Source organism: Astatotilapia calliptera, chromosome 20 (assembly GCF_964374335.1).
Source record: "Astatotilapia calliptera chromosome 20, fAstCal68.1, whole genome shotgun sequence".
Lineage (NCBI taxonomy): Eukaryota > Metazoa > Chordata > Actinopteri > Cichliformes > Cichlidae > Astatotilapia > Astatotilapia calliptera.
Genome location: NC_137441.1, coordinates 5,523,036 through 5,543,864, shown reverse-complemented (window position 1 = coordinate 5,543,864; position 20,829 = coordinate 5,523,036). Strand labels below are relative to the sequence as shown.

Genomic DNA, 20,829 nt, shown 5'->3' with positions numbered 1-20,829 from the left:
TGCCTCTTAGATTTTGATGCTGAGCTACACAAAAAAGCCCACCGCTCTCCCATGATAGTTTCATAATGTGATGTGATTGGCTGAACTTTTTAGTGTGAGCAGTGCAAGCATAGTGTATGACATCACTCCATTCACACTGACTGAGAAGTGAGAGCACTAAAGCCTGAATAATGTACATTTAGAGGTTGACTGAATTCCTCCTATTTGAAAGAAGCTGTTTTAGCTCATGCTCCTTTAACTCTTTCCCCCATAAAGACAACATTTTATGACCTCCCTTGCACCCATAATGACAAGGTTTTATCCTCAGCATATATTGATAAAGACATGGTTTTCACGACAACTAGGATAGTTTCCAGGCTTTTCCAAAGGTAGCTGCATAGATCGAGACAACCCTCACTAACCAGACTGAGTCATTTTGTTCAATTACCAGGCCTGAAATATATCAGAAAACATAAGAGAATGGGACACAATAGAGAACAAAATAGTTCTTAGTGCTTGGAAGTAGTGCAAAGAAAAGACTTGGTCTACATAGAGTCTGTGTGTGATTGGCCAAAGTGATGGGGGTTACTCATACCATGGCTCGGATTGGTGAGGTAGGTGAGCAGGGGTGGGGTGTTGGGGGAGAGTGTTTAATGGCATTCTGAATGGCCCAGGGACAGAAGCTGTTTGTGAGATAAATAAAGAAAAGAAAAATAAGACAAAGACAATTTTACAAAAAAAATGTATGTGTTTAAACGTAGGACAATAACATTTTTAGGCTCATCAGAGATGGTTGAACAGATAATACTCTAAAAACTTTGATGATTTGAGATGGAATGACCCCATTAAATATTAGGGAGAACCCATCTGTGAGATCATAGAGATCCAAGACCAGAATATTACCTGAAAACTGAGCCTTAAAGAGTTGTTATTCTTAGTATTACCATCTACCATTGTAACATTATACATTTTAAAGAAAATTAGGTAAAGCAGAATAGTCATTTGCTCAGTCAGGGGATTATTAAAGTTGTTGCCATCTTTCTCTCAAAGTGCTTGAACTAATTAATTGACTGACTCATGGTTTTTGGCTGTAAGGGGATTATATTCCTCAGTCAACCTTCCAGCATGTTTGCGCATGTACAGTATCTGCATTATGTTCATGCGGCCATGACTAATTTTAACCCACCACATATCATCCACTTTTTTCAGATGTTGTTTTACTTCGTGTGTAAAATGTCATAAATATTGAAAATTTTCCAAATTCTTTCTTTTTCCAACCAAAACCCAGAGAGAGTCAAACTGGAAAAGATTTAGCCACATAGTATTTGAAAAGGTAACCTAAAAAATGAAAATATTTGTTTAAATCTTGATCCATTAATCAGCTTAAAAACCACCAAAATATTAAACATCACATTAGTACCACTATATATCGTAGAAACACCTGAAGATGTGCTGGTGTTGATGATGTTGTCCCTACAACGGTGTCAACAACAGCGTTGCTACAGCATCGTCACTGGAACTGACTGATCACGTTTTGCAATGTCATAGCTTTGCCGATTGGGAAGAAACACCACACGTGGGAGAATTTTGCCTTCAGGGCTTTCTGCCTGAAAGCCAAGCCAGAAAGGCTTTTTAATACATGGGTAAGATTGTGAAAGAGTCTATTTTAATGCAAACCCATGAACTTTTCCTAAACAAATCCAAGTAGTATTCGTGCTTAAGCCTAACCAAGCAGTTTTTTTTTTTACCTAAACCTAACCATACTCATTTGGCAACAGATTTTTTTAAAATAATAAGTCCAGTAAGTCTAAAAATAAAAACTCCACGCTCACTTTTAGATTCACATGGGACACAAAACCCAGACTCATTGGTAAAAGTCCCATGTTTGATCCCTTCACACACAGCTTTGTCTTTATGTGGACTTTGTCACTTTACATCATTAGCTGTAGTTTCTGTGAGATTTTTAGTTTTTATTAGTTTCTCACCAAATGCCAACTGGGAGAGCCTCCAGCCACCGGTGACACTCGCAGTTGTAGCCATGAGAGCATGTCCCATGTTGGGGGTGCTTTAGAGATGATGCAACATGTGGAGTTGAGACTCTCACCACCAAATAATATCTCCTGTTAACTGTACATTGGTTATTAATGGTTTAATAGATGATTGTTGTGTACAGTAGGTGGGTACTTACTTTGTATCTTGTATACGGCTCTTTATTTTATACCTTTGAGGACTCATTTGGAGTTGGGTATCCTACCCAAAGAGGACTCAGGCTTGTGGAACTGGAGATTGAGCCACCAGCCTTATGGTAAGACAGCAACGTGCTCTACTTCCTGAGCCACAACTGCCTAAACTGATCTGATAATAAGTGTACATGAAGTACATAACAGTTATGCAATAGCAGCTATGCAGTGAAGGAAAGATCTAGAAAATACCTTCATGATAAGAATCCACATCCACAACTCACACTGTTATATTCACAAGGAAAACGAGAACATCAGATCATCAACTGACTGTTGTTATTGGACTTTGCTGTACATTAAGGTGTACAGTAGGGCATAGAAATGGGGCTATGACATATATCTTGTACTTTTCATACTCAAAAAATGGTTCTTTTGCTCATTAATCACACTTCTTGTCAAAGAATCTGGGCTACCATCATATTTTAGCCCTGTAATAGACTGGTCCAAACTGTGCCCCACCTTTCTCCTTATGATTAACTACAGGGAGTGCAGAATTATTAGGCAAATGAATATTTTGTCCACATCATCCTCTTCATGCATGTTGTCTTACTACAAGCTGTATAGGCTCGAAAGCCTACTACCAATTAAGCATATTAGGTGATGTGCATCTCTGTAATGAGAAGGGTCGTGGTCTAATGACATCAACACCCTATATCAGGTGTGCATAATTATTAGGCAACGTCCTTTCTTTTGGCAAAATGGGTCAAAAGAAGGACTTGACAGGCTCAGAAAAGTCAAAAATAGTGAGATATCTTGCAGAGGGATGCAGCAGTCTCAAAATTGCAAAGCTTCTGAAGCGTGATCATCGAACAATCAAGCGTTTCATTCAAAATAGTCAACAGGGTCACAAGAAGCGTGTGGAAAAACCAAGGCACAAAATAACTGCCCATGAACTGAGAAAAGTCAAGCGTGCAGCTGCCAAGATGCCACTTGCCACCAGTTTGGCCATATTTCAGAGCTGCAACATCACTGGAGTGCCCAAAAGCACAAGGTGTGCAATACTCAGAGACATGGCCAAGGTAAGAAAGGCTGAAAGACGACCACCACTGAACAAGACACACAAGCTGAAACGTCAAGACTGGGCCAAGAAATATCTCACGACTGGTTTTTCTAAGGTTTTATGGACTGATGAAATGAGAGTGAGTCTTGATGGGCCAGATGGATGGGCCCGTGGCTGGATTGGTAAAGGGCAGAGAGCTCCAGTCCGACTCAGACGCCAGCAAGGTGGAGGTGGAGTACTGGTTTGGGCTGGTATCATCAAAGATGAGCTTGTGGGGCCTTTTCGGGTTGAGGATGGAGTCAAGCTCAACTCCCAGTCCTACTGCCAGTTTCTGGAAGACACCTTCTTCAAGCAGTGGTACAGGAAGAAGTCTGCATCCTTCAAGAAAAACATGATTTTCATGCAGGACAATGCTCCATCACACGCGTCCAAGTACTCCACAGCGTGGCTGGCAAGAAAGGGTATAAAAGAAGAAAAACTAATGACATGGCCTCCTTGTTCACCTGATCTGAACCCCATTGAGAACCTGTGGTCCATCATCAAATGTGAGATTTACAAGGAGGGAAAACAGTACACCTCTCTGAACAGTGTCTGGGAGGCTGTGGTTGCTGCTGCACGCAATGTTGATGGTGAACAGATCAAAACACTGACAGAATCCATGGATGGCAGGCTTTTGAGTGTCCTTGCAAAGAAAGGTGGCTATATTGGTCACTGATTTGTTTTTGTTTTGTTTTTGAATGTCAGAAATGTATATTTGTGAATGTGGAGATGTTATATTGGTTTCACTGGTAAAAATAAATAATTGAAATGGGTATATATTTGTTTTTTGTTAAGTTGCCTAATAATTATGCACAGTAATAGTCACCTGCACACACAGATATCCCCCTAAAATAGCTAAAACTAAAAACAAACTAAAAACTACTTCCAAAAACATTCAGCTTTGATATTAATGAGTTTTTTGGGTTCATTGAGAACATGGTTGTTGTTCAATAATAAAATTATTCCTCAAAAACACAACTTGCCTAATAATTCTGCACTCCCTGTATTTAAGTGGATGGAAAATGTGTGGATAGAGCCTAACAGGTTCGTTTTTTAATTTTTGGTTTAGTTTTGGTTGGTTATAAAAACCTTGAGCTACAGTTCTTTCACTACAGTATTAATAGTTGAAAAGCTGATATGCTGTTGTTATTGTGTTATAGCATATGCAGTATAACACTCTGTGGTCCACATATTGACACCTGTGAATGACCAAATCGAAAGCTTTGAAAGCTACTGACTTGCAGGCACCTGTTTGAAACACAGCAGGAAGTGGCAAGACCATCCTAGAGCCTGTCACTATCTTATAAATTCCTGGCAGCATGATTAAAAAGTGTGATTTGGTAGGTTGCCATGGGTGCTCAGTTTGGATCCAGGTAATCCAACAGCTCACCAAACCATCAGCTGAGCTGTACATCCCTCTGAGGCTTCCTCTGCCTCAGATCTGGACCAGACCGTAACAGGGGAGTTACCTGATGGAAACTTTACTTTAAGTCTTATTTCTTTGAGAACATTTGCCATCAACCACCAAGGTATACCATAGCTTCACTGGTGCAGAGACTCTGCAGCCCTGCCTGTATTGCTTAATTGTGCAGTTTCTCTAACCAAGGAAGTATATTGTTCACATATGCATCAACTGGGGCCTCACTGGAAAATGAACCCAGGATGTATGTCATATCATATATCATCATCACACGGCATCTGCCATGCGGTTTTAACACACGGCAGATGCCATGTGGGCTTATCGCATTTTGTTTGTGATAAACCCACACGGCATCTGCAAATGGAATTTGAAGTACATTTTTAGCAGCATGTGCACATGCATGTGTGGGATCACGAAAGAACATAAATATTTAGGTTTAATTTTTCATGTTTTTGGAATCAGTGAAGTCATTGTTCCCTGGGCAGGGAAGCCCGCTCTTTTCCGGGCAAACTCTAGTGTTACCAGAAAGTTTTTCTCTTCCCAGCTGGTCTCGGTCGTCAGCCAGGCGCTCTTAGTCGCTCAGGAGCCACAGAGCCTGAGCTCTCCTTCTGAGGGCCCAGCGCCAAACCCTGAGCCCAGATCCATTTTTCACCCTCTTGTTGCTCTTGCTGTAGATATAACACCTGGTGGTGATGACAGCTACTGACAGTCTAAATCTATTATCAAGACTTCCAGTTTAACAGCATCACCAATCTGCTGCTTCGTTTAGCTTCCTTGGTCAACACCTCTATGCTAATTTTAAACTGCCTATTTTCCAGCCCTTTTTTCCCCTTTCCAGTATAGCAGTTTTCATCCTCTTTTGCACTAAAACACAGCAGATGCAGTGAAAGGCCCGCTATAAAATAAATAATCATTTTGAACCGTGAATCATCCAAAGCTACTCTTTAAGAATCCAGGAATAAAAACATGGAACTGGAAATGAGCAGATGAGGTCCCCTTTAAGGGTCATTAACTTCCACTTACACCCACCATAAATTAGCTTTGAACTGGTTAAAAGCAAATATATTAAAGGCCAATAAAAGGGATGTGAGCATCGTTAGTTTTAGTGAAACCAAAAAGCATTTTATCATTCATCAGGCCATCAATAGAGTTGCCCGTGTGCAGATCCCGCAGGAAATTGAACCTCATAGCTGAAGAAAGGAAAAACAAAAAACATCAACAGTCACTTCAGAGGTCAATAAGAAATATCAGATACCTGAAAAACTGAACACTAATATGGGCAAATATAGGTAATAGTTATATGTCTATTATTTTTATTATTTTTATCTGTGTAAAAGTCACTTTTTCAAGAGTGACCTGATGAAAAGATCTTTTAACAATGACAAACGTAAACAGTCACACAAATACAATGACACACAGTACAAGCGACCACAGACCACGGAAAAAGACGTTTGTTATGGCCAGTAAAATAAATAGTGGTTTACTCCATGCAGCGAAAGTAAGGTGCAAACAAACTCAGTGACATTGAGCGGCTTCAACCAAGGTCATGTGACATAACTGCTGATGACGCAAAGTAGGTTCAACTTTTCATTCCAAGAGTTTGATGAACTACCAATGGGTGCAGCTGGTTGGCAAATGAGGGGACAGTAAATGCGTTTAATGGTTACCTGAACAACCAGAGCCTTTAAATTTGCTCACAGTAACTAATTCTGATTGCAGTACTTTTGAGCACCTGTATTTTTTGCAGCAGAGCTTTTTGGGGGGCAAATATGTGGAAAATATAGTAAGAGTGATGGTCATGTTGATTATGGTTTTTACACTACAGCCGTAAAAGCCTCATGGGGTTTTGCCATCACTCTGCTGGGCGGGCGGGTGGCCAGGCAGCGTGGACATCCAAGTTTATGAATGCAATAACTTGAGAATGAGATGACGTAGGAGTTTCAAATTCATACCACACGGGTATGAGTCTCAGTGACCTTGACCTTAAGGTGTGTCACAGGTCAACGATTGTTACACAGGTGTAAGACTCTATGGAGAAGAACTGGACTGAGGATATGAGAAAGGTGTGAGTGTTGATTTATGGGGCTGCTTTTGTTAAACCTTCATGATAATTATGAGGAGATGCTTAAATTCACTGGGTAGATTTTTGAACTTAAATGGCTGCAGTTACACTGGGATCCGATGACTTTGAAAGTCAGAATTTTTCCAAATGGCGCCCAGCCGAGTTCATTGTTTTATTTCAACATGTTTGTCCTTACAACACATCCACATAAAGTTCACAAGTATCCAGATTATGATATCTTGGCGTCTGCTGCAGTTCCATTATTTTTTTATGTTTCTTGTGGATGTGCAATAGCAAATCTACTAACTGCCAGCAAACTGTGAGCAAGAATATATAATTTGCTGTAGGAAACATCCCTCCAGCCACAGCCCTTGATGCTCTGCCAGGCTCTTCCTACCTTTCCTCTCCCAGTCAGCTAGCTCCAACCGTGGGCCCCAAACCTGGACTTGCACACCCGAGCTCACCTCTAGCGCCAGTCCTTGTCGCTCTCCAAAGCCCTGCTCGTCTATTTTTAGCTGTGCTGCGCCTCATGCCGGCGTGGCTCCACTGTTTGCCTAGTGTGTGGTGTTGTGACAAGGGCCCGCATGGGAGCCGTAATGATACAGTGTCTCTGTCTGCCTCCCGGTGCTCAGATAGAGATTGTTTAAACAGTATCCTGAGCCGGGGACGGGTCCCATGACAACTCCATAAATATTTACCAGCAGCAGCCACGCCGCTTCACTTGAGGAAAGCTTGTCTGCAGGCTACCTCTGCAATGTTTTTCTTTTGCCCCGTTTTTCCATTGTCGCTCGAAACTGTAGTGTGTGTTGTTTTGGTGATTTCCTTTAGATGTTGTTGATGCCTTTTTTCCCCCTTCTTTTGAGAAAAGTGTTTTTAGTAGTGGCTGGTTTTTTTTCCGCCTTTACACGTCATCATCCTGCTGGAATGTCAGGATGTCCTGTATGTTAGCGCTACGCTGGATGTACACACGTTGGCCTCTGTGGTAAACACATTAAAAGAAACACTGCGGTCCAGTTCACTCAAGTTCAGCCTTACAGCTTGAAACTTTGTTGCCTATGTTACAAATACTTCTTCATTAAACACCTACAAATTAAAAGCATTTCACCAATGAACTGCTGCAGTCAGCCCTGTCAGGATGCGTCACACAAAAGTTATTTACAAGGGATTGCAAACTGTGGCGGTGTCCACAAGTGAAAGTTGGAGATACATTTGAGAGCAAGTGCTCATGTATGCTCATTAGTGGTTGTTTCTTTGGGTTACTTAAACTTGTCTGGTGTGTGAAGGAAGCTAAAATCATGTTACAAGCTGCAGCTTGCATGTTTAAGGGTTGGCGTAACAAAGCCAGAGACGCTAAAAGTTCCTTTGCTACTATTACTCCTGCTGCTACTAGTGTCAGTTTTTTGCTTAGATTTAAGTGATTGTGCAGTATTTATTGCTTTTTAATGAGTTACCCGTCACGGTTCGAGTCACGTTAATTTATTTAAATGTTTAGAAAGTGCTGGATACTGCAGGAAACTGCTAGAATATTATGTAAGAAATAATTATAGGCTGTATTGTTGGTGCTGGTTTCACGTCATGCTTTCATAATTTGTCATAATGATTGTGGTTTGAAAAAAAAGTTCAGTGTAATTAATCCTGCAGAAATCCTGAGCACAAATAAACAGAGGAACAAATTCTTAATAAACTGGTTAAATGGATAGCTTACAGTTTATTTCTCTCACTCTCTCATAGATGATGGAAAGATCTTTCACGGCAGCGGAGTCGGAGATGCTTTTGGTCCTCGCTGCTTCAAAGGTGACATCATGGGCTGCGGCATCATGTTCCCACGAGACTACATCCTGGACGGGGAAGGTGAGAGGAAAGCTGCAATTACACTGTGACTCATTAAAGAGGTTTGTTTGTCCTGAACACACCTCCGTGATTGTATCGATGCCGTCATCTAAGCTGGTTATTTAAATAAACTAGTGAAACAATTGCTTGACAGTATTTCTTAAGGGCAAGAATCAGGCGTGCAGAAGGCGACTGGTTCACAGTCGTGTACCTGTTCCAGTCTTAAACATTCCAATTTCGTGCATTTTTTAGGTAACAGAATGCACGAACAAATGCACTTATTGCCACTACAGAATCAGATCTGTTTTTGATGTTTTAAGGCAGCGGTCTCCAACCTTTTTTGCGCCACTGACCGGTTTATGCCCGACAATATTTTCACAGACCGGCCTTTAAGGTATCGCGGATAAATACAACAAAATAAAACTAGTACCGGTACCGAAAAAAAGAAGATTTATTCATAACACACGTGAAAAGACCCAGGAAAACCGCGTTAACGATAAAAACGATAACAAAATAACGCTGAAAACTGATAAAAACCCTGAAAACCATACATTTCACACCTGAGCCTCTACTCTCGTGGCCCGGTACCAAACGACTCACGGACCGGTACTGGTCCGCGGCCCGGGGGTTGGGGACCGCTGCTTTAAGGGGCTCAGGATCTCAGCCAGTTAGTGTAACTGTTTGGCAGACAGAGATTCATGTTGACTGAATCTTTTAATGATATTATGAACTGCTGCTGATGAAATCCCATATTAGATTATTTTCCCACACAGGTTTGAATGGTGAACCCCTCTTTGTGTCTGTTTTTGCACCCTATCACACTGTTGATCTTTTGCAATTTAATTTCAAACATTATAAGATTTCTGCTGTTATTAGTTTTACAACTTCTATATTTTGTTATATTCTCAGTTCTTCTTACTGTACCATTTTCATGTAAAAAATATCAAATTATTCTTTTTTCTAAACTTTGCATTTAATTTTTATTTACATTTTGTTCAGTTTCCCAGGATTTTTGTATTTACTGCTATTAAGGAATGTGTTGCACGTGAAAGAAATAATGTTCAAACTTACAAGTGGCCTCAGACAGCAGCTTATGTCATCTAACCATATCTGTCTCATCACACTGTGTTACCTGACCTTAGGTTTTATTAGGGAATGACTGTGAAGTACAGCAAGCTGCAGCCTCTTCTTAACCCCACAGTGTGTGCTTTGTCGTCAGGGGACACAGATGACTGGGATCGACTGGACATCCGCCCAGGTCACGCCAGCGTCCAGAATGTTCTGTACCTGAATGACGAGGCGGAGGAGGAGGAGGGGGAGGATGGAGAGGAGGCGGGAGAACAGGAACAGGAGGGCAGGAAGGTCACGGTGAGGAACAGTTTTAAACACAACACAACCTTGTTTAATTTTTGCTGTATATATGTAAGGTGAGGTATGTGTGTTCAGGGTTTTTGGCCTGGGGCGGGGGGGATATTCAGTGCTGCCCTTGGTTAATGAACCCCAGTGATACTTCTTGTGAAGAACAGATAGAATAGCAGAGCTCTGTGCTGATGCAGGTGCAACAAAAAGCTTTCGCGTTTTTTTCCGGTACCTTTTGGAGCAGTTTAAGTAGTAACATCCCCGAGGATTGTACCGAGGTTTTGGTGATTGAAGTGTTTTTAGAGCTCTTCTTTGAGGAGTCTTGATGCATGCTCAATCATCCAGGTAAGGGAATCCCAAAAATTGATTCTGTTCATCTGGAAGTAGCGTTTGCAGTGGGAGAAATGTTTTATCACTCATTCAGTCTGAGCTGACTGCAGGTTTCCCCAACCTTATAAACAGTACATTTGCTCAATGACTGAAACTAGCACCACTGACGAAGAATGGGCTGTGAGGTCAGTTTCTTGATCATTAATATGCAAATTGTCATGACCTTTGATCAACAGCCACTGATCAATGACAATTGACCAATGGCCATGAGTTGGGGAATGGCTGCAATCACAGCATTGTAAGATGGCGAAAGATGTACCCTTAGGCCCACTCCTCGATTCAGAGATGGTCTTTCCCTTTTCCTTGACTCTCCGCTCAAACCAGCGTTCCTCCCTGTCCATGATGTGTGCGCTCAGAGTGTCCACTGTCCTGTAGGTGTAAATAGACTGCAGAGTCCTGGCCTGACGAGGTAGCTCTTCTGTGTAGTGCCATCCGCTTAGCCATTGGCTGTTTGGTTTCCTCGATGTATAAATCACGGCAATTCTCCTGGCACTTAACAGCGTACTCTATGCTACGCTGTTTGTGTCGGGGGACCCAATCCTTGGGGTGGACCAATTTTTGGTACAGTGTGTTTTGGGGTTTAAAAGCCACAGAGACAATTTTTAGAGAAAATGTGTCTCCGTCGATACTCCTGACACATATTTCAGGAGTATTTCATATGCCATTGATCTGTGGTTGTTGATCAGTGGTCATGACAATTTGCATATCAAAACTGACCTCACAGCCCGTTGTTCGTCAGTGGTGCTAGTTTCAGTCATTGAGCGAATGTACTGTTTATAAGGTTGGGGAAACCTGCAGTCAGCTGACACTGAAGAAGTCACTTGGATGAGTGACGAAATGTTTCTCCTACGTCCAGATGAACAGAATCAAGTTTTTGGGATCTTTGAGGAGCACTTCTCGTGCTCTGGTTTCTCCGACTATTGACTAACATGTTAGGTTAAAGCTGCCTCTATCAGCCCATTAAATTCTTGCAAAAGAGATTATTAATCCAAAGAGTTTCACTTCCTGGTTAAACAAATAATAAATGAAGTACAGGTCAAGACCTTTGCACATAGACATTAACTAGCTTGATTTGAGCCTGCAATTCAATGGAACAACAGGCTCATTTAGGGCTTTTACAGTTTTTCGCTTCACTTTAATAAACAATCAATAAACATTTCATATTACGTTCTTACAAATATTGTAATTTACCCTTTTTACTTTTATCTCACATCCATGCGTGTACTTGTACAGAGTATATTTTCCACTTTCTTTTTCCACTTCTGTATTTTCTTCTCAAGTTTGCTCTTAAATGCCCTAAAGTGTTAAATTGAACTTGTTTATACCTGCAGACATCCTTAAGTACAGTAATGGAAGATGACCGTGGGTGCTGGGAGGAGTTTTTAGATCATGAGCTCTGCTGCAAAAGCTTGGTATTGTGCCTGTGATTGCCTGAGCATTCATGCTGCTATACATGATTTATCACAGCTATGATGTTTTCCACTTGCCAGCAAGAACCATAGAAGTCTGAACAAGTATCCAAAGTCAGCATTGTTGCAGTAAGATCTAAATTAATGTTGATTCTGGGAATTAAGAAGGCGGTATATACTTGTTTGCGTCTGATTTCACATGTCAACCAGCCACTATGGGAAACCAACTGAATGTGTAAATGTGAACACTGAGGTGGTGACCATCTTTGAGATAACGCATGACCTCTCACTAGCTAGACTTGTGGCAGGACTTCCTGTCCCAAATTCCTTATGTAAGTGCAGATCCCGAGTCATAAAAATCGATCTTTTGGCAGCATCACGAGAGGCAGAGAGAGCTGCAGCAGATAGTTTGGCTCCAAATGGATTACATGAAGACGCAGAAAATGCTGAGACAAACTAAAACTTCAGAAGAGTTGTGACAAACTCTCCAAGATGCTAGAGGAACAAACAACCTACCCTCTTATACACTGAAAAATGCTCGTCTATATTGAAGATAACTGATTATAAATTAGATGGTGGCCACTGCAAATATTGATTTTCTTTTTTCTATTTACAAGTAACCGAGGTACTTAAAATCCTCCAGTCGGAAAGCAACTCGTCCACGACCCGGGCACTTCATCCTTTTTCCGGCTGAGGAAAAGGCTAGGTAGTGACCGAAAGAATGAGATGGTGGATACAAGTTGAGGAAATAGGCTTTCTTCTTAGGTTGGTTGGCCTATCTCTTAGAGATGGGGTAAGGAGTTTAGACATGCAAGCAGAGAGAGGCTAAGAATAGAACCGCTACTCCTAAACATCAAAAGGACTCAGTTGAGGTCGTTTGGGCATGTCCTACCTGGAGAAGGCCCGGGTTAGACCAAGGGCACGCTTGAAAGATTAGCTGGGCTTCTGTGCTCAGGCTGCTCCCCCTTTGACCCGGGCCCCTAATAAGTGTGGATGGGTGTGGGTAGTGCAATTCCTTTAAAGTAAATTGGCTCTTGTTCTCCAAAAACCATGAAAGGTCAGTAAAATGAAAGCTTTTCTCAACTCTGAGGCGAGTGATTGATCTGCCTCCTGTGGGGTTCCCTTATTCTTCGCCGCCTTCTTCTTCCCCAGCCTTTTCTTTATTGCCACCTTCCTCGCCACGACCTTCTTTGTCTTCTTTTGGTGCATTGCTGCCTCCTCTTCTTTGGTGGTTGTCACCAAAAATGAAGGATTCTCCACTTCTCTGCTATTTTGAGGTTGCTCAGTATTACAGCTCCTCCTGAACCACTGCCGCCCTGCCAAAGTTATTATGGTTAAACTAAACTACTAAACTAGACCGTTGAAAAAAAAAAAACTGAAACAGTTTTGTGAACTTGAAAATACAAATAAAAAAAACTAAAATTATAGAGGAAATGTTCTGGGATTTCTGATTTTTGTTATTACAAACTAATTGGGGATTGATGGATCTTGTGATTGAGGCTTTGGATGTCTATAAGACAGATCTTCACTGGTTTTCTTCAATATACAAAACTACAAAATACAAAACTATAATAACTCTGCCGTCCACTTCAGTAGACTTTCTACATTGTGTTTTTGACCTAATCTCTCTTTCCATAACATTTCTTTCTTTTCTTTAATGAATTTGCTTCATAATGAAAAAATGCTTTACTGATGTTTTCTTATCATGAATAAAGTAGTCTCTATGTCCAGTCCAGAGTCTGCTAATTACGAGTTTGACTCTTCTATTGATCACTATGTTTCTTGATATTACAAAAATTTTATTTTGCACTGAGTATAAATTCCTCCCTGTTGTACTGCTGTCCCAGTTAAGTTGACACTCTCCATCTTTGTCCTTATGGATAATTTAATATTTAATTCTGTGTGAGCTTTTTTGATCGTGACTTTTACCAGTTTGTTCGACCTCTCGTTGCCCGGAATCCACACATGTGCTGGAACCCACATAAGTGCTATTCCCTTCCTGTGTCCTTGGCACCGGAGCGCTCCCCTCCCTGGCCTTGAGTACTCTGGCCTAATTGCTGAGGAGAATCAGCTACACAGAAAGGTGGCACCTAAGGCTGGGAAGAGTTGAAGACACACCCACAAAGGCAAAATCACAGCAGCCCCTGCTCGAGCCGTATCAGTTAGGTTTTTTTTAAAAAAAAGGTAAAAATGGCAGCTGCCACTTCTTTAAAGAGCTGCTTCCTTGCTTAGCTGACTTTTCCCTGGTGAATAGTCTGAACATCATATGTGCTACAGACACAAAATATGCTTCCAATTGAAATATATCCAGAGTCACAAAAAATGAGTATTCAAGTCCATGAAAATAACATATAGATTGCTTTTTATTGTGTGTGTGCGACTTCTTTACATTTTGCTATCAGCCCTGGCGGCCCTGCTTGCCATCTGGGAATCACTCTAATTTAGCATAAATCAGTGGCTCTCAGTTTTTGGGTAGCGGACAATGAGATGGAAAAAAAGGAGGTGAAACAAGGGGAATAAATACGTGGAGCGGTGGGGGAAGTGAACTAGTGATTGAGACCACAAAAATTTCAGCAAAGTGTTTAACAAACCCATAAAGCAAATGAGAATTAAGACTACACAAACTTCTTTTTGCCACTAGAAGAGTCACCACCTGCTGGCCACTGGAAAGAATGCAAGTTTATTTAAATATACATTAGGTGCACTTTTCAGACCCTCAGGCTATTCTTGTCTCTGTATAATAATTGAATACAGCTTTGGAGAATTTTCTTTAAGTAACCGAGGCACAAATCATGTGTAGTGTTTTGGATTGTTGATTGTTGGTGAACTCTTATAAACAGAAATTTCTGTGCATATTTTGTTAAAACCTACCCCGAGGACTTCAGCGTGTATATCCGTGAAGCTTAAAAAATGCAGAGCAGGTTTACATATTATAAGAGTTAAAGCATATGTCCTGTATTTTCTTCTCGAATGTAATCCTCCTCGTCTCCTCTGCCCTTCACTCTCCTGTTCGTGACTCAATGTCCCATTTTATGTGGGATTGATACAGAAAAAATGTCCCACATTTTGATTGGTTCTATTTTTAAAAGTTTGAACACATTTTACTAGAAATGGGTGGCGCAAAGACGACTAAGAGACAGAAAAGACCCAGAAATACACTCATCTGCCACTTTGTTGCGTAAATCTCGTCAGGTTGTCCTTTCAAAGCTGCCCCAATTCTTCATGCATTCCTGGGAGATGTTGGTCCATACAGACATGATAACGTCACGCAGATGCTGCAGTTTTGTTTGGTTGCACATCCATGATGCGAATCTCCCATTCTACCACATCTCAAATGTGCTGTATTGGATTGAGAACTGGTGACTGCGGAGGCCATCTGAGTACAGTGAACTCATTGTCCCGAGCTTTGTAATACATCATCCTGCAGGAAGTAGACGCAGACGATGGGTACGCTGTGGTCATGATGGAATGCAACAACGTTCAGGTCGGCTGTGGTGTCTCCACCATTACAGCATCAGCCTGAACCGCTGATAAGAGGCAGGATTGATTTCATGTTGCTTTTGCCAAATTCTGACCCATCCATCCAAATGCAGAAATCAAGGCTCATCAGACCAGGTGATGTTTCTGTTGTCTACTTTTTGTGAGCCTGTGTGAACTGTTGCCTTAGATTCCTGTTCTCAGTTGACAGGAGTACACCCTGCGTGGTCTTCTGCTGCTGTAGCAAAACAGCTTAAGGATCAGTATGTTGCACGATTAGAAATGGTACTAACAAGTGGTTATTTAAAGTTGCTGTTGCTATCTTATGAGCTCAAAGGAGTTTGTTAATTCCCCTCTCACATCTGGCAACAACAAGGCTTTTTCATCAAGATAAATGATGCTCACTTCAAGGAGGAGCATCACTATGGCATAAATGCAAGTCTGTTAAATAGTTAAAGCATCTAATATGTCAGTTTTTGTTTCTGGGTACAAACGTTTACGTTTTCCCTGTATCCAAAGAATTTTTATTTTTTTTGTTAGACTCGTTGTCTTTTTTAATAAGGATTACCAAAGGTTTATTAAACCTAGCAACAATCATGATGTGTAAACATCTGGTCAGCGGTGTAAGGCGGTGCATGGAGGAGATGTATGTGCAAAACCAAATCAAGAAAACAGTGGTGCTGCGGCAGTAGACGGCACAGACACCGTCACAGGAGCGGAGACGGGGTGTGATTTGAGCCCCGAGCACTTGCCAGGTGTTCCTCATTTCCTGTAGTCTCCACCATCACACAAGAAACTCCTGCAAAAAGCCCTGGAACCGTAACAGCACGTCTCACGTTGTCCCACCAAAACGTCCTCTTTGTCCCTCATTTGTGTTGTATGAATCTGGCTGCTCAACCTCTAACCTGCGACTCCATCTCAGTACACCATCTCGATGATGGTCGTGTTCTGTTTTGGTTCCTCTCCCCTCTGAGTGCATCTAAGGAATTAAGACATCCTTCAGGATGAGATTATAGAGAAATGATGGCACATTGATGCTTTCCTTGCTGCATTAGCGCCACCTGTTGATCAGTCGAGCAGTGTGAACCAAGAGAGAACCGTTAGAAAACATTCCTGAGGAGAAAAATATCTCTCCTCAGCGTTCAAAAAACTCCTCGAGGTACCTTTAACCTATTTATTTTCTGGCAGCTCTTCACGGAGCGCACTTCGCAGCGGGATCTCGGTCATTATTTTATATTACTTACAACAGCAGAAACCGCAGCGACTTGCCTCACAATGATTACTTTCATATTCGTGTGTAACACGGCTCCTGTGGGAGCCATCGCCGCGGCCTGCATATTGCAACCCACACGCGTGCGCCGTCTCACCACGCCTCACTGTAATGTGCACCCAGCAGCTCTCTGTACACTCTAACCATCTAACCACTTCATGTTCCAACTGTTGTTTTTTTTTATTGTTTTAATTACTGCAGTTCTTTACTCTGTCTTGACTCGTAGCTGCTCGGCTCGCTCGCCTGCACCGTTGTGCAAGCGGAGGCCGAGAGGTCACCGAGCGGGTGTGAGCACGGAAAACGCAAGTGGGTGAGAATAGAACGGCGTAATCCATGGATCTGTCAGTGTTTACTCAGCAGGACACGTTTAAGTCTCAGTGCACCGCTCCTTAACGTTACACTGCACCGCCACGCCGCTGTTGTTCAGGCTAACGAAGTATGTTTCCCTCAGCCTTCATCTCTAATTAAATAGGCTAAGCCGTTCTTTTTCGAGTGGGTGGTACAGTAAATGTTTGATATGTGACTCAGTCTGATTTTTAGAAGACGCAAACTCGCCAGTACTTTGCTTGTTGGTTTAGTGTTTCGGTATTTGCTCTCAGACTTGGAAAGAAGCCCTCGGTATTAGGATTGAAAAGCTTGTTGATGTTCTTTTGAGAGCAGCTGGATAATGTTTGATCACTTGCTGATTTAGTACAGACATGTACTGTAAACACTGACCCCCCCCCCCCCCCCCCCCCCCAATTGAGAATCCAGACATTACCCTGTCACCCATTTGTTTAACGATATTTCCTAACTGGACATAATTCCTGTTTACAACTGGCACGCTGCGTGCTGTCAAATTTTAGTATCGGCGATTATGTGAAGACTTTCGTTTCACGACCAATTATTCGAGCGCTCCATCAGCAAAAGGCTCACGTGTGTGTGTGTTTTAACTGTTTGATTCCCTGCAGGTGTTTTTCACGAGGAATGGGAAGCTCATGGGCCGGAGGGAGATGGTCGTCCCTCCTGGGGGCCTGTACCCCACCGTGGGGATGCTGAGCAGCGGCGAGAAGGTGAAGGTGGACCTGCATCCCCTCAGCGGATGAGCCTGGGACTCGTGACGCCTTGCAAACAGCCGACTGCGCTGTAGAGCTCACAAACGGTAGCCTAGCATGCTACTAACACTCAGAACGCACTCACTTCAGCTGCACTCATGCACATCGCTGTCGTCTTCCTTCCCCGACTTTTATTTATAAGACTTGTACATTTCACAGCCGTCACGGCAGACGGCCAGCCTCGTGGCTGTAAAGAAGCAGTGACAGGTCCTACGTGGGCTGTGTAGGTTACAGAGTACTTGCTGCAGGAATACACGGCTGCACCTCAAAGCGAGAAACTCCAGAGAGACATTTAACTGTTAATTCTATGCAATCTGCACTGCTGTCGTCCTCTCCTCTAACCTCCTCCTGCATGCAGTGTGTGTCTGTAATACTGAGCTGTTAAATCCCTCTCATGAGGTCTGGCACACTTAGTTTATTTCATTTGTCACAACCCCAAGCAAAGCAGAGCAAGGCCAACAGTTGTGCCGAGTCAGAGCTCGTTCGCAGTTTATGTGTCAGGGAATAGACACCCCCCCTCCTCTTCACCTCCTCTCTCCTTGCCACTCTCCTTTTCTTTGTGTCTCTCACTCTCTTTCCCAACCTCTCCTCATCCTCTCTCTGGGTGAAGGTGCCCTCCTCTGAGCGATCGGAGACCTGCTGTTGCCCCACCTCGCTCGCTGCTCTCCCAGAGCTGGCTGCAAGTCAGCAGTGGATCTGTCTCAGACGTGCATTAACATTCATTTTTTTGCTTTTTGTTTTTTTGAATCTGGATTATTGCAAGTACGGTAAACACAACCAAACATAAGACGCTGCCACTGAGCAGCACAGACGTTTCCTCAGAGCGGACGAAGAGCTTTTTGAGTGTTTTGTAGTGAGATTACAAATGAAAATATATATAAAAAAACATGTCAGGTATATTTTCTATGAGGAATCTGTGAAATATACTTTTCAGTTTATCTTCTATGTCAGAAGTTCAGGGAATGCGATTTGTTGCACTTATGTGAAAGGGAAGCTGTTAAGGGAACACATGCACATAGCGGGTGGACAAAATAACAGAAATAAACAGTGAAATGCTGCCTGATGCGACACAACACACTACAGCCATAACAATAACCGCAAACCTAACAATAACCACAAATAAAACACCTCTGAAAGGAAAAGCCAACTCTGCAAACCTCACACACAAGCATCAGGCGCAGGGCTGTTGGATTCGATTGCATCACACTGTACTGTAATGTAATATTTTTGTACTCCTCCTGCATGTTTGCCCACTACATGAAGAATTATTCAGCATCTTCATTTTCTTTCCCTCAAAGTTTTGAGTGATATCTTTCGAAACAATCTGCTAGTTTCTCTCCCTTTGTGATGTAATATTAACTATATTGATGTTTATTTGCCGTTTGTGCGACATGTCAGAAGAAAAATGTTTTGTCTTTGTGTTTGTGGCCACCAGCACTTTAACATTGTGTTTGTGTGACTGTGCAGAGAGCAGAAGCAGCACCGGGAGTCTGTGTCACAAAGTTTGATTCGATCACTTTTTCTAATTTTGTGCATCCAAATTGTTTTTTTCCCCTTCCAGTCACCGTCTAGCAATGTAATTGACTTAAATTGCTATTAAATGTAATTTAATTTCTATCCTGCTAGTAAAAAAAACCCGAAGCAGCAGCTTGCATCAGTTGCTCAGAGGGAAAAAAGGTCGCACTTCAGCAATATTTTTCAAGTGATAGAAGGCAGATGTGGTGGCAGACCCGACAGAGCACTAAAGTTAAAATCTGAGTGAAAGATCACTCCTGGCATTTCTTTCTTGACGGCTTGGTGCAAATCCAGGAGAATTCACTTTTGCAATCAGTTTTTGCCTCGAAGCTTTAAAAGTGTTTGTTTATCCACACACTGAATCTCTCAGACATCATAAGAAAAGAAGGGTGATGTCAACGGTTTGTCTCAGTTTATCTACTTGATAACGAAATCCTACAGTAGGAATTGAAAGAAATCAGTCAGCACAACCCTTTGAGGTTAAATTGTAAGAAAGAAATGTGTAAAATTACAGAAAAGAATGTCCTGTAATTAAAAAACAAAACAAAAGAAGTTTTATGTAACTTAATTGTTTATCTATCAGTTAATTACTTTGATGTAGTATGAATGGCTGTGAGGGAGGTCTTTATCAGTCGTAAAAGTCTGAAAACAAAAAAGAAAAAAAGGATATATAGTCCAAAACTTTTATCCTCCACTTCTTCCAAAGAAGTACAGACGGCCAGATTGGAGTTTTTGCCAGGCCGAATCTGGCCCCCGGACCTTATGTTTGACTGGATTAGTAAGCGCTGGCTATCCAAAGAGAACGAGACCCAGGTTAAGTTGCACTTTGGGACACAGACTCCGGAGCTGAAGCAATCTGTCGAGTTTGTCGGAGCTGGTTTCCACACATTTCTAATTTATGGTTAAAGGGAGAAAAGTCATCATTGTTATTCTGTATCAGCCAAATCAAACTGAATTCCTCTGCATCTTCCTATTACAACATCTGCATCCCTGTAAAATAGACATTCCTCTGCGCCTTCATAAAAGGTGCAAGCAGCAGGTTTCTTTAGCATGTACACAAAATCATCCACAGGTCACTGCAGACGGTGATGCTAGAAATCTAATGTGATGTAAAACTAATACACAGGGTTACCTATTAAATCACATCTGCTGGAGAGTGCGTGTTTGTATTTAGTCGTCACGTGTTTGTTTGTTTTAGAGCCAATGATATAAAAATGTAATCAGATATTTGTTTTTTCCTTCACATGCAGGGCTGGATAGAAACTTATAACTAAAAACTGTAAAGCTAGACAGCGCAAAGATACAAATGAGACACCGATGTGGGCGATGTTAGCCACATCTCTGTCCAGGGTTTTGAAGTCGCTTATACTGACGTTTACTCAGTTCATCAGTTTACAAAAAAAGTTATGCGGTTCAACCAAATTAGAGCTAAATGCAGTGAGAGTTTTTGTAGCGTCTCCAAACGTGTTCACCACGAATTTATGTACCAGTTTAAAAAATAAAAAATTCTTTGCCTTGTTGAATTGCACTATAATGGCCTTGTTCAAACATGTTTAAACGTCAATAAAAGTTTCAGTAATGTAACAAAGTGATTGTTTTGATTTCTCCGTGGTGGTGGTCCGTAAGTGGATTTGGTGTCACTCTCAGGTAAGTCAGTGTTTAATGAACAAGGGTTAAAATGTTAGTGTTACAATGAAGGGAAATGTCCTGTCCTGCAAGTAATTTTACTTTATTTTTAAGTAGTT

At 41.8% G+C, this 20,829-nt stretch overlaps 1 protein-coding gene across 4 annotated transcripts in view; it reads left to right on the top strand.

The window, feature by feature from the left end:
* Positions 1-20,829, top strand: part of spryd3 (SPRY domain containing 3) — an 88,097-nt gene that overhangs the window by 61,378 nt on the left and 5,890 nt on the right. For 3 of the 4 annotated variants that reach the window (XM_080294758.1, XM_026153365.2, XM_080294755.1), the window contains 3 exons: positions 8,472-8,591; positions 9,790-9,938; positions 17,426-20,672. In XM_080294758.1, the coding sequence (XP_080150884.1) occupies positions 8,472-8,591; positions 9,790-9,938; positions 17,426-17,560 (404 nt within the window). In that variant the 3' untranslated portion in view covers positions 17,561-20,672. Of the gene's footprint in view, positions 1-8,471; positions 8,592-9,789; positions 9,939-17,425; positions 20,673-20,829 lie in introns of those variants that run through there. The other variant, XM_080294757.1, reaches the window with a different exon arrangement.